The 15,011-nt window shown below is 42.9% G+C and overlaps 1 protein-coding gene across 4 annotated transcripts in view; it reads right to left on the bottom strand.

Moving 5' to 3' along the window:
• Positions 1-15,011, bottom strand: part of fhod3b (formin homology 2 domain containing 3b) — a 76,173-nt gene that overhangs the window by 58,920 nt on the left and 2,242 nt on the right. For all 4 annotated transcript variants that reach the window (XM_026293608.2, XM_026293609.1, XM_026293610.1 and 1 more), the window contains exons 2-3: positions 11,396-11,502; positions 5,986-6,050 (exon numbers count right to left, since the gene is read on the bottom strand). In XM_026293608.2, coding sequence (XP_026149393.1) covers positions 5,986-6,050; positions 11,396-11,502 — 172 coding nt within the window. The remainder of the gene's footprint in view (positions 1-5,985; positions 6,051-11,395; positions 11,503-15,011) is intronic.

Genomic DNA, 15,011 nt, shown 5'->3' with positions numbered 1-15,011 from the left:
TTGATCTGATTGCTTTAAAGTGACTCCAAAGTATGGAGCAATTCTGAGGATCTTCTCTCTCTAGATACTTGAGTATAGACAGCACTACAACACAAGCATGATTAACTAGAAAAGAATGCCAAACAAATGAATTCATATATTTTTAATATTTTCCCTGGATTCATTTTACCTGACACAGGGAACTGGATATAACCCACAGCCTTGACTTCCTTAGCTCCTTACAAAATAAGAGCATTTCAGTTGATCTTTTGAATAAGCAGGTTAACTACTAGAACTGTTTTTTTTTATGTTTGTGCACAAAAATGCAGATGGCTCAGCAGAGATCTTGGCAGAGCGTGTGGAAAAGACACAGAGTGGTTGGGAGTACCACGATAACCCGCAGGTGATCTTATCATCCTAAGTCAATGTGCTGACATCCCACACATACACAGATAATGCATTAATTAAATTCATACTGAAAAGCCCACACTTAACAGTGAATATTACCATGCAAATATGTTGTTAGCTGCCAGGAACCTGTCTTCCAACTTGGGTTGCAGAGGGATAATCGCAGAGAATTTACTGCTCATCGTCTACCATTTGAAAAACCACAGAGTTTTCAGTTGTCAACCTAAAGATCAAAACTACTAATTTGACAAAATTACAGCACGAAGGAGAAACACAAGTCAAAAGCGGTCGCAGTGAATCATGCCTTGAGCCTGGCTTATGAGAGGTTGTAAAAGTCAAAGCAGATAATCCACTAAGAATGTGTCACCTCCGATTAAAGCTGTCAGTCCTCAGCTGGGAATCAACGCGTTGACAGATGAACCTGCTTTTTAACGGGAAGAGCCTGCCAACAAATTTCAGCATCAAATGATTTTAACATTTGTGAACAATTAGTGCTCGCTATAAACAACAAAAAAACTCTTCTACCACCAACAAATGAGTACAGGTCTGTAACCCACACTGCCGTCTCCGCCACTCTCTGAATTCAAGCTCTTCATGCGTCCGATCACAACAACTCCAGAGGCCTCAGCAACAAAACGGCACATGAAAAAAGGCTTCCTGTACTTGCAGACAACCTAAAATTAGAAAGAACAAAACTGCTTTAATAAGGGCCTTGCCACCACATCCAGTCCACCGGCAATAATAACACCCTAACAATAGCAACAGGCTGTGTCAATTGCTGAAATGCAGAGAATGATGAGTTTAATTTAGAAACCCCAGGCTGTTGTGAGGGTCAAACGAATATAAACAATGACCAAAGCAGCAGTGGTTTTCCAGTGATAAAGGTTTTATAACGTCTTATACAGCAGCACAGAACAGCTATTGGGCAAATTCAATTATCGGACCTTGCGTTATTGGACCTGCTCCGCCTAGGGATCATTGTTCCACACGGATCGTAATCACTGTCGCACAACGCATCTCATTATCAAGAGTTGGCGCTAAATGTCCAAAGTCTGGGATCATTTCAAACCTAAAAAGGTGACAACACGGTGCAATGCGTGTACTGTAAAGTAGAACTTTGTCAACATCTGAACAGAAAGCATCCAGCTGGAAACATGAATTAGTGAACTAAATTAATAATTATAAATAATATTAAACTGCAAGTAAGCAATGCACCAAATAAGCCGACTCCTACAGCATCCAGGTGTGAACCAGACCGGCTCACACGGCGGAGCCGACACAAGGTAACGTGTTGTTTCTGTCCGGTATTACACAATAGCATTATTGTAATCGCTGAAATATTCAGTAGAACACTCGACTCCAAAAATGATTGATTATCGATGATAATGAAAACCAATCACGTGGCACGTCGGGCAGGTTGACGCCCAGAGCAGCAGCTGCAGCCCACAGGCTGATGTTTGGGCCGCTGTCAGGAGACGGGCCCGATCAAAGAAGATGAACAGAACAGTAAATGTTGACCACAACTTGAGTGTCGGCGTTAACGATGAAAACTCCCAAACGGACACAGCCCAGGGCCCAAACGCTGAGAGCGATTTTGAGAGGAAGGATTAGAGGCAGGAGGACTTTTAGCAGCTGAAATGATCGGGGGCTGAGCCATGATCTCCATATGTCGACTATCTAGTCTTAGAAAAAGAACACGAGCAGCTATGACGAGCTGTTTTAACATTAAATAAACTGTATTTGAAATAACTAAAACTGAAATTACATCACTATGTTGTTTTACCATTAATTGGATTGATACCTGCAATGTATTGATGACTAGAACAATTTGTTATTTAAGCAAGAACGAAATTTTAGTCAAAACTCAAATTTCATGTCCACAATTGAACTGTGACTAGTAATATATTAGATACACCAAAAGAAAATGAAAAAATAATTCAAATGCATCGAAAAACACAAATAATGTAAAATATAGTTATGACTGATCAATAGTTTATTAAAGATTCATTAAACATATCTGTAATTCCACTTCTGACCTGTCACAAATCTGGACTTCACACTGTGGACAGTCAAAATTAAATTCCTGATAAAGTAGTTTCTCCTTTCAGGCCAATGAGAAACAACATGTATCAGGTGTCTGGGACTAGTGATCAATATATTACAGATAAACTGAATCGGTCCAGCTCAGCACGTGTCGACACAAACAGGATTAATATTAATTTGTGTAGGAAACAACTGTCTGTCTGTCCCTCCGACTGGTTTCACTGGTGGGAGCAGTGTGTGTGTGTGTGTGTGTGTGTGTGTGTGTGTGTGTGTGTGTGTGTGTGTGTGTATATATATATATATATAACTGGGCCAACTGGTTTGGTTTGTGTTCCGGCCTGTGACAGTTTGGACTCTGGACCACCAGCTTCGCCTCCTACACAGTTTAATGTGCCGCTTTTCTCATTTACCTTCATTTCTCTTCTTCAAACCTCCAGTGAGGCCAAACCGGCTGCTCCCACCGGACGGTCTCACGCCCCATCACCGCCATGTGGTCACCGCCATGTGGTCACCGCTTCGGCCTTCGTGTGCGTCGCTAAATTACCGCCCCTCCCTCCGACGCTGTAAAAAAGTTCCGCCTCGCGCCAGAAGCGGCCCGTTAACTTCAGTGCGGACCGAAGGAACAAATTGACCAGGTATCTGTAGTTTTCCCCGGACTATTTATTTTCCTTCCCCTCCCTACATTTAAACACAAATGTCTGTACTTTCTGCTCCTTAATTATCAAAACAGGCTCGTTACTCTTTCTGTCTCCGCGGATGACGTCACGACGTAAAGACGTACCTAACTAGAGGGAAATGTACAGGTGTGCACAGGTGTTATGATAGAGAGAACCAAGGGATCCAGGGAGTCTTGTCGAGTCCGACGACGATGCAGCAGATTCGGAAAAGCCAGACATCCCCCATCCACGTCCGTCTTTAAAGAACTGTTCTAGACTGATTAATGATGAATGTGGTTCGTTCCCTGTTCCAACACTGAGCAGGTTGATGATCAAAGAAGAAGAATTTCCTGTTTCTGTGTCGAACTATTTTAGTTTTGTGGAGTTATCAAAAGATGTACTGTGCTTCAATGACAGCACAAAAACCGAACTTAAGTACCTTTCAGACCGTGTACTCTCTTACTTGAGTGAAGGAGCTGAGTCAGTACTTCTACTTTTACCAGAGTCTTTTTTTAACACAAGTATCTGTACTTATACTTAAGTACAGAATGTGTGTACTTTTGCCACCTCTGGTGTGGACCTTTGGCCCAAAACTGTCCAGGGCTGAGCTCAAAATATTCACATGCAAAACATCCGAGGCGGCAAAAGTACTCACATTCAGTACTTAAGTATGTGTATTTGTACTTCGTTATTTCCCACCGCTGCACAACACAGATGTATATTTGACAAGAATATACGTCTAGACAAACCTTTCACAGCCCGATAGGCACTTGCAGTATGCAGAAAGCCTGGGCTGCCTCACTGTGTGTTTCTAAGTCACTGTGCCAGAGGCGGACTGGTAAAAAGAGTTTAATAAACCATTAGCTCTTTGGGTGAACACTTTGCTTCCCCCACTGGCCTGTTTCATGCAGAGCCATATGTATGTGAGAGCTAATGATTATAATTAGGAAAGCCTGGATTAAGCCTCACTGGCGCATGGACACACATACACAGACAAAGTGCAAGTTAGCCGTGCGACGTGTGAATCTGGAGAAAACCAAAAACCACACAACCCAAACAATTTTATGTACTGCTTAATTAAAACCCGAAATACACGCAATGACACCGACTACATACGATTGTAACCAGTGATGCCCCAGAGAGAAGCTAAATACCTGAATGATGCTGGTGTGTTCATTTTGCACCAATATTACCTGAGGATGCTTTAGAAATTGTGACTAAACAAAACACATGGTAACGTTAAATACAAATATCCAAACAGTCTGTTTGACTTAAACAGGAAATCTGTGTTAAAGCCGCCCTGGTGCATTTATCCATTTTGTACTGGCTATTTTCCAAAGGCAATGTGTTGTAACAGAGTGCCGCTCTTTTCGCTCCCATCTCTCATTCTAGGAAGACTAAAGAGTATGGCAATGGGAGGACTCTCTGAGCCAGTGAATCCCTTAATACAGAACGTGTGCACAGCCTGAGGAAAACCATTCCAGTTGTCATTGGAAGACTAACAAATTATCTCCTGTGCAGAGCAGGAAAATCACCCAGTAATTCTGCACTCGTGGGGTTACGAGGTAAGCCCTCTAGTCAGATAAAATTAGGCTCAAATGTCTGGACGAGTTACAGTAACACTGACCAATTCAGCTAGAGGGAATAAATCAGCTACACGAGGGCAGACTAGAGAAGGGCAACAGGTGGCTGTCAACTTAGAGGGAAAGACAGTCATCATCCACTTAGAGAGGAGCAGCAAGTCTGTCTGCCACTCCCCAGGCTCCACTAAGCCAAGCCAAGCAGCAGCAGGAGGAGAAATAAGGTAAAGCCAATGCAGCGAGGTGCATGGACAAGGTTTGTCCCAACGTTCACATGTACAACCATGTTCAGCGCGTGACCTCGTGCATGAGGCGAAAGCTGGATGCTGCAAAAGAAAGATTTAGCCATGTTTGACAAAGCTGCTTAAAGATATTACTCTATTAATTGGATAATTATGGTGTCAAAGGAATCAAAGAGAAATTCTCTTCGCAATCAACATGTGCAAACTAGACCTCACTGAGCGTGAGGTCTAGTTTGTGTCTCATCAATAGTTCAATGAGCTGTCACAACAGAAGAATCTCAATAAAAGAGCCAGTGGAGTTTCCAAACCTTTCCACAGCACATCATGCATCAGTAGGCAGAATAAATAACCAGACGCAGCTATCAAAGACACTGACTTCATTCAAATGAGAAATGTCTGGGCTCCTGATTCACTTCTCCTGCACAGGAGAACAACATCCAAATTCAAAATCTGACAATTTATAGCCCGATTGCTTTTACAGATCTGGGGTTATTTTTATACTTGAAGCCTGTGGAGGAGGTTCCATGTGTCTCTGTGTGAGAACGTGTTCTCCTACTGACAACCAGTCCATGGCAAATCACTTTACAAGGTCTTGTGTTCACTTCTTACATTATGTAGACATGAAACCAGAATAGAATAATTAACACCTATTTATTAGTTATACCAGTGAGCATCCTCAAAGCCAAACTCTAATAATCATTAGTGTGTCTGCGACAGCTCGACCGCCCTGTGCGTGTGTGTTTGCATATGTTTTCACTCGACTGTCTGTGTCGGTTCCCTCGCATTACTCAAAGACACCAGGAGGCCCCAGAGTGACAGGACACAGTGACCCCAAAAACACAAAATGTTTTCATTCTGCGCTCTGTTTTCAGAGGGTCGCTGAGTGAAATGCTGTTAATTCTCACTCAAATTAAGACTGTTCTCCAAAGCTGCCACTGTGAAAGCTCAACGAACTCATCCACGGGTAAAAGAGCTCTTACCTCACTGCTAATAAAGGCTGAAGAAGACAAACCGACCCTCCTAAAGTGAGATGTGACAAATGCACAATTTACTTCACGGTACAGTTGTTGTACTCACCAATGCAGGCGTGAACTCTGACTGAAAGCTGTGTTCGAAGAATAATGCTGTGTTTCTTGCCTCTCCTGTGAACAAAGCAAAAACACAAATGTTATGTGGACATTAGGAGCATTGTGATTATTGTGTGTGTGTGTGTGTGTGTGTGTGTTTGCACTACCGCTGCACACACACACACGCATACACTAATTCTAGATAAGGCAGCCATCAATACGCCAGCATCAGACAAGTGCAGACAAGAAAATGTAGCCGGATGGTTAATGTGCTGAAGAGAACAATCTTCAGATTAAATTCTTCTTCAGCTAATTGTACATTCAGTCTGGTCCAAACTCTTCGGTGTCTGCAGTTTGGACACAGCAGGGAACAAATCAGCAAACAAAACAGGGGAAAAGTCTCCGTTCGTGAAAATGAGGGATGGGAGCGACTTGGGGGTCAACTCCACCCCTCCGTGTTAATGTGTTAATGGAGATGTGCCAAGACCCCATCACCAGCCTGTCAACTGCTTACAATGTATGAATGACAATCCAAAACAAAGACAACAACAATGCACCTCAATTCTATTGAATTGTGAAAGTGAATGTGGCAGCAGTGTAGTTTGTAGTCATCCAAGAGATACTCTCCCTCCTCAGACGCCCACTCTCTAATTTGTATATGAATCCTGGTGTAGAATTTGTCTTTTTAAAGACGAGGCTGGCAAACATCAACATTTTTCCCAGTGTCAACAAATCCCATGAAAAGACAAAAATCAACAATGACTAAACTCAGCCATGGATTATGCATTTACTGCATGAGGGGGTGTATTATGTGGGACTGACTCAAACTAAACTTCATTGTTTGTGTTCAAAGTAACGAAGAAACAAACTGTTGCCAAACTGTTTTTAATTGTGTTTGGAGAATAACAGAATCTCTATGGCAGAAATCAGCCTTTATTATGAACCTGCATCCCAAAACGCATCAAACCCACGACATTATCAGTGAAGAGTAATCGCTCACATTTAGTTGTCGTGTCACCCCAATGAGTTTGACGAAGCACATTCTCACCCTGTGTTTTTGAATTTTGGTGCTGTGAGCCACGTCCTTGTTTAGATGTGCATCACAGATCGTGCCTTTAAAATCCCAACTAGCTGAAGACGCACACAAACAAACCCAGTAGACACAACTGTAGACAAGAGCACAGCAGGTAGAGTTACGCAACACCCCCTTCCTAATTCGTCTCTCTGACAAATGGGCTTTCATGCTGCCTCCACGGTGGTTGTCTGATTGTTCAGACTGGAACATTGCCAGCAACAGCCTATCACTCTTAGCAACAAACAGGCAGCCGTGGGTCTGAAAGAAAGAAACAGTCTGTCAGCACAGATGGCAGATCATTGCTCCTTCTCCACCAGCACAAAACTGCACGACTACCTAACTGCATTACCGCTCCACATAAACAGGGACACACTGACACCTCTGCAGTCGGGGGGAGGCTGCGCTGACATGCACATACTCGTGGATTACATGACGGTGGAAATCTGTATGTGCTCGCTGTTTATCAAGTATAATATCCGGCCACGAGCAGAGGCGACACAGGTGCAACATCTGTCAACATGGGCTTTCACTGGCGAGATGAGATGGCGAACAGGAACTTAATCCTCTGTGATGCTGTTGAGGCAAACGGGTAACCTGAGCCACTTTGTCACGAGCGTCTGCTTTCTCTCTGCCCCGCTGCAACAGTATCCCTGTGCTTAACCAAGACCTGAGGCTCTGCAGGCCAACATGCTCATTATCAAATTACACAAACGTGACCACCCTCACCAATTAACCATGTTTGAACTATACTGCTATAAAAGGGAGGAGTCCAAAGTTACAGAAACAACCCTAAATATAAAAACATGTCAACTAAATACTGGGATTCATATAAAATCATCAATGAGTCATCGATGACCATTTTTAATAAACTTTACCATTACTTAAACGGTTATTTCTTAGGTCCTGAACATTAGCCAATGCAACTGGGCAAAATCAGATTCCTTCTTAAAAGATTAAATGAAAACATCTGGCCATATTTATTCAGTCTGCACATGAAAGGACGGACTGAACAATGAACCTTTTCTCAATAGCAACAATCTGATATTCATCATCATCACTTTGCATTTCAAAAGTTACATACAGGAATACAGCTGCGGACACTTAACAACTGCACTGTACCTGCCAGCAGTGTACCCAACGTTTTCTCATTCTCTGTTCATCACTGCTGTTGTACAGCACCGATACCAAGCTCTGCCTTAGTCCTAAGACCCAAAGCAGCAACTGGACCAGTGGATTCTGGTCCGGTCTATGCTGTATACCAGAGCATTACTGGGCCTGTTTATAAAAGAACACAAAACACATACACAGAAACTGAACATGCACACTTGGAATACAGTAAAGCCAGCCAAAGAGCAATTAATGTCAGGATAGAAGGCCCCCCCCCGCTCATCTACTGACTCAGCACTTCTTGGTGAACACCAGAGACTCCTGCATCGCTGTGTGTGTGGACGGAGCCGCAGTGTCCAAGTGATCCAGGTGGGGAAAAGAGGCTAAACAATGAGGCTCAGACTGCCAACCAGGTTCATTTCCCTCTGAGGGGCTGCTTCACTAACCATTTACCATGTACACATGTACACACACACACACACACACACACACTGAACAATCACCAAGCTGTTCTGTTCTGTTAATAATACCCTTAACCTGCTCTGCAAACACTGAGGGGACAAGTGGTGTCAGATTTCCCTCCTTGAAGTTTAAGCTGTGGTGTGTTTGACAATTTTTCTGGTTCTTTTCAAATGCACTTTTTCCTCAAATGAAACTCTTGTGTGCTGTGAGGGTCTGAGATGCCGCGTCCAAGTGGGTCAGAAAAAATGAAAATAACGAAAGCGGAGCTGTCCTAAGAGAGACGGAAGGATGTGATGAGAAACTCTGAATGGTCGAGGCTTACAGAGCAGTAAGAGCTGGATTTTAATATGCTTGACTTGTAACTTGTTGTTGAACACGTCAAGGACACTCAGTAAAACCAATAAAAGGCGTTTTAATGTGTGTTACACGTACCAAGGCAGCGAAACGCTAAAGTGTCTTCTTCTGTGCTGTGTGTCAGCTACACATTCACATGCTGAATCAATTATGCAGTCAATAACAGCGCTTCATGTTATCTTCTAAAGACAAGCCAGGGAATATGCCCTTGAAGGCTTAGTTTACTAATCATCTGCCAGTCAATGTCACGTATTTGAGCAAAAACAACATCACGCCCAACACATAGCTCCACATATGAATTCAATACAGCATTTTTCCTACTACACCAGGGCCGAGGTCCCTTGAAAACCCAAAACAGGCTCCAGCTCTTCAATACATCTAATCCACACAAATATTCAAAGGCTACAAATGTCTGTAAGCACATGTCAGGCTATCTGATCCTAACTACGTCCCCCATACTCCACGTTGGCTCAGGGCTACACATGCAGGAAATTGTGTGCATGGGGGTCAATCAATCCATCATAGGTAGGAGGCTGAACGGCACAGCGACTGCCTAATGCTGTGCAGATATGCCTGAGCACATGTCTGAGCACATGTCTGAGCTGTATGGTCAGTTTAGAACTTGAAATGAGACTGTATGAAGGATGGGACAGGGAATCTATGAGTCACAGTCTCCTATAGCTGAGCTTCATAACGCGGCGTGGAAGTCATTACGGACCCCAAGCTCCCATGACATGGATATCTCCTGGCTCTGCAGCGTTCTGTCAGAGGATCACACTTTAATCTGATTGTAAAGACACTAGGAATGACACAGGTGCCTCAGGAATGTAACCTCTCATTAATATCAATTACAGAAAGATTCAAGGCAAAATGTCCTGGAGAGGTTGGGAACCCAGGCAGGATATGTATATGTTCTCCTTCCAGTGGTACATGGTCAGGCTTAAAGCAAAAACAATGAGAGAACCATTTAGAAGCTTGTTAACTGGAGTTAATGCACGTTGACAAAAACTTGTAAAATTCAGAGAGAAAGTGGGGAAAAGTTTTTCCAGGTTAAACGCCTGGAGGTCGATAGAGGAGAAAGAAAATAAAAGCACAATGGAACAAGTAAAGGTGAAATGTCTCATGATGCCTTTCATTAGCTCACCAAACCAATCAACAACCAGCACTAAGCAGAACTGGCCTACTTTCACAAAATAGCTGGCTAACCACGCTCACCCCCAGCGTTCTCAGACAGCACTGTGGGTTTAATGACACACATCCATACCAGCCCGCGCCAGCTGGCACGACACAGGCACCGGCAGCCTCGCTCTTCACGTTAACCTCACAGCTCTCAATAGCCTCCCATAAGCTCCTAACCATTTCAGATGGAAACGGGGAACGACGGCACTCGGGGCGTCCAATAGAAGCACCGAGCAAGAGCACAGCTTATGAATTCCAAGTTAGACAAATAAATCCATACATGTTTGTGGTCAAGCCAACCAGGGACTCTCATGCCAGCCTTTGGTTTGTGAAGTGGGCAGCACATGAATGTTATATCAACACGCTCCACAGTACATGAAAAAAAAACATATGGAGTCAATAAAGTCACTGGTCAAAGGAGGCTCATGAAGCTGAAATGAGACTAATAGAATTTTAAACCTCTCTTTTCTTCATCCAGTCATGAGTTAAGTCAAGACAAAGTCTAATTTAACTAAACAATACGACTAAATCAGAAACTGGGCGATGTGTTGGCGGCGGGTGTACACCTCATAAGGGCTGGATGTGGTGCATTCCTTGCAACCACATCACCATCATGTGCATTAACATACAGCAGATATAATCATTTCAAATCTGCAGACTTGCACACACACAATATAAGAGATGCTGGTTGAGTGGAAATGACAGAGGTCCATAGACCTGAAACTGTGTCTGTCCTCTAAAACGTCCCTCACGCAGAGTAAAGCCTGTCCCCTCAGCTTTTCAACAGACACATAATCAGCTGGGCCCTGGAAAAAGGATTATTTCACTAATTCATCCTGGTAATGTGTATCATTATGATTCCCATTGCTGGAATAGAACCAAATTAGGCAAAGATACAGTAAACGTGATATTACTGCATATCCCAAAATGTAAATACTTTATCTTTTACTCTTATCTTGTCTTTTTCCTCTCAAACACCAGTAACCACATCGTACTGACGGACTCTGACTGTCAAGGTGAAGAAATATTCAGTTGTGGCACCATTCAGACCTGCACCTGACGAAGTGCAAGGAATCAGCCAGAGACCGACTTTTTATATTGGCATCTAAATATATTTCAATTTTAACTTTAGTGCTGCAGTTTAAAAGGTTTTTTTCCTGTGTACATGTAGTTGTTTTCTTCTGAAGTTTGGTGATAGTGAAGGGAAAGAGAGAGCCAGAGATGCAGATGATTATTGTCTTACCCTCCTTCCTCCTGAAATCCCTCCAGCTCGTCTCTCTGCTCTGCCAGAGTGGACTCCAAGTCCAGGTAGCTTCCATTATGGGACAGCTGAAGGGCACAGTCGTCAGGCTGAACAGAAAAGACACAGTTAAACTTTGATTAGTCTTAAGATCAATGATGCTTAGCATGTAAAAGTAATGCTTAACCTTTATTAATGATAATAATACTAAACTCTGATCCCTTTGACACTTGGAAGCGACTGGCACTAATGTTAAACATAAGAATGACTTAAAGACACAATACACAGTGACCCCTTTCATAACACATACTTTTTCATGCACAAAGAAAAACAGCATTTGACTCTACGGACGTATACGGAGCAGTTTACATTAGGTTGATGTCTGGTCTGCCAGAGCAGGTTCTTCCATCAGCTCCAGTCAGTGCTGCACAGTGACAGGCTGAGCAAAAGAGAAGTCATGCAGATTTGGAGCAGCTTGGCAGTCTGGTGCCTCTTATCTCTCTGCTCCCACTGTCTGATAAACTATCATCACACAGGATGAGTTTGCAGAGCAGGTATGATTTGTCTGGTCTTGAACGGCTGTCATCAGCCGACCGTGGTCAAGGAGATGACGAACGACAGCATCTGCTCACTCGTCGGGTCGACCTCTAAATTGGAGATATTAACCTATTTATACTCAGAGTCTGTCAGCTCTGCAGGACAGCGGCTCCAACAGCGAAGCAGAGGACAGGAAAATAAATACCATTACGGGGGGGGGGGGGCAAACATATGACAAGGGGAGAGAGCAGCATGCTGTTACTGCCCACAAATAAACTAAACTCAATAAATTTGTCTTCCCTTGTCAGCCCACTCTGGGGGGCTTTGCAGGGAAGCAACAACTATAACACACAGAGTGGAGGATTTACACATATACACATATACACATAGGTAAACATTATATTTTTATTTAGCCCAGTTGTTGCCAGGTTTGATGCATTGAATGTTTTTTCCCAAGTATGACAGCAGCATAATTGAACGTGAAGGGAAAAGGGCTGGGAAAGACATTATGGGTCTGATGGCTTTGATCTGTTCAACCGCTCTGTTTGTATTACTGCACTACAGCACTCAAGGACTGTGTCATATTTGAGAAACAAACCATGTGGCTGGTTGGGGGAACTCTCTCCGACTCTTTCTGACTCCGAGCCGCCCTGTTTGCTCTCCGTGCATGGTAAACCAGGTGATTAAGGGGAATTTCATACTTGTATATATACATACATACAGTAGAACAGTGGGGCTTATAGGGCTGAACGACTTCATTCTCAGAGGACACCAAAGCTGAAGCTGATCCAGTAAACATACGCAGAAAACCTTAATCGCACAGGAAATCCTATTGTTTCTAAGACAGTGACAAGGCAGTTGTTGATGTTCTTACAGGGAGACAGACATAGATAGGGGGAAAGGGGACAGGTAAACACAGCAGAAACCAAACAAACAGAGCTGTACTGTACACCGACAGGGGAGGGAACCAAGTGATTCGCCAGATTACAGGACAGATTTTGGGCTGATGGGAAAACCAGACTTCAGGCCCAAGTTAGGTCCACTATTTTTACGCCTATGGACTGGCATGCCTCTGGAAATCATATGTAATATTAAATGTAGCATGAAGGAGAGGACACACTAAATCTTACATGCTAACCAGTGGCTGAGCACTACCTAACCTGGGAGACACTGAACCAAACCATAGGAAACGTCTAGATCCTTGAACGCCTATGTATTAAACACTTAGTGTGGCTATCCTCATGGAAATAATTTGTTTAGTGTTTTTGACCTGTTGGCCTGTTTTCATTCCTTTAGCGATAAATCAGTAATAATGTATTGAACTTGCTTGTAATAAGATTTTCAGCTTTGACAAAATGTATTTTAAATGTTCTCGTCACCATTTTTTAGCTTCTCGCTTTCTGGTGTTTTCAGTGCCATCACTGCTTATTCTAACTATCCTGTTTGGTTCATTTCAAATAAATGCGTCCGCCAGTCCAAAATAAACCTCTTCAAACACTGACAGACGATGTTTAGTATAAAAGGTTTCATGAACTGGGTCCAAATGTTGTGAGACGCAGGCATTTACGAAGTAAAATCAGATTTATTATTACGGTTCAGTTCAATATTTTGGTGCTTCTTACCCTCTGAAGAGTTTTAGGTTCTTTAAAATATACTTTAAATGCTGTTAATCTATCTTAAAGTCTTTATGCTCTGCATCACAACCTGAAATAGACAAAACACTGGGCTGAATTTGCAGCTGTAACCAGTAATTAGCCAACGGTGGAGCCAAGAAATGCATTTCACCACACAGGGTTTTGACTCAGAGACCAAAGCTGAGAAGTCAAAGTGAACCAATATATGTCTGCCATTAATCGATTCTCATCCATCTATTCCACAATGGATCCACACATACATCAGTAATCAAGTGTGGGTTTAGGTTTTCATCATACAATCAGCATGGATTACTGATTACTGATATAACCAGGCCAGGTTAATGCAGAGAAATGGCCCTTAATCCAGGAACAATGCTATCAGATCATCATTTGCAGAAGCTTCCTTAGCGTTTGCCTTCCCTAGGATTGAACCCACAGTGGCCTGTGATGGCCAAGTCCAGAGAAGTAACCACAGGTCCTCTGCTCACACACTGAGGTCTGGCCTCTCCCTTTAACCACCATACTGTGGTCCACTGACCAGGCAGGCAATCAAAGCAGAAGGACTAAAAATAAATACCATGCAATTTCCAATTTAAAACTGCTATCTCACTCCAAATGTCCTTGTATTCTACAGGGGGAAACATTTGCAGTGAGATAGTGTGTGACTGTGTGTGACTTGCACATTTGAAATTCATAACACCATCCTGTACATAGTTTTGTATCACTGCTAACCTTGTGCTACCCAACCTTGCATGTTTTTGTCTGTACACTACGCTGGACTCCAAAGGAAACGAGAAGAATTAGGGTAAGCTGCTTTGAAAGCTTTAAGCTGGTTTGGTAAAGGTGACGATGGCATCTGTGGTCGTTCTCTGATTCAAAGCACTTTAGACTACAGCAGCGATCCTCGATTCATGTGGAGGATGAAGATGCTGCATTCTTCTGAAAGGAGCCCTCTGCTGAGACAACCCTCCGTAACGCAGAGACCAGCAAAACCTCAACTCTGCATAACAATGTGTAGAAGAATTGAAAGGAGCTCTGACAGACATGAAGAAGGAACCTGTATTTTACAGCATTTAACATAACTTCTCATTATGGGACTCTGTAATTTCTTCAGAAAAATGCAGGAAAACAACTTGCCCAAAAACTGAAATTGGTAAAGTGAGAGTCCATTCTCCAAAACCTGGCCACATTCTCCCTCCCTCGAGTTGTGCTTTGCACCAAACAGCAACCTACAAAGCGCTGAAGCAGAAGAAGCATATAAGCCAATACTGATCTGCTGACTGCTGTTCATATATACATATAGATATGGAGAAGGTCCCAACAGCACAACAACATCATTACATTATGATACAGGAAGACATTTGTTAGCAGAGCAGTAAACAGACTTCTTCTTCATTGCCCCAACACTGTTTTGCTCTACACATTTATGAAGTGGCTTATTGCTTTAA

The sequence above is a fragment of the Mastacembelus armatus genome, chromosome 16, assembly GCF_900324485.2.
Source record: "Mastacembelus armatus chromosome 16, fMasArm1.2, whole genome shotgun sequence".
In the NCBI taxonomy this organism is placed as follows: Eukaryota; Metazoa; Chordata; class Actinopteri; order Synbranchiformes; family Mastacembelidae; genus Mastacembelus; species Mastacembelus armatus.
This window is presented reverse-complemented; position numbering and strand designations above follow the sequence as displayed.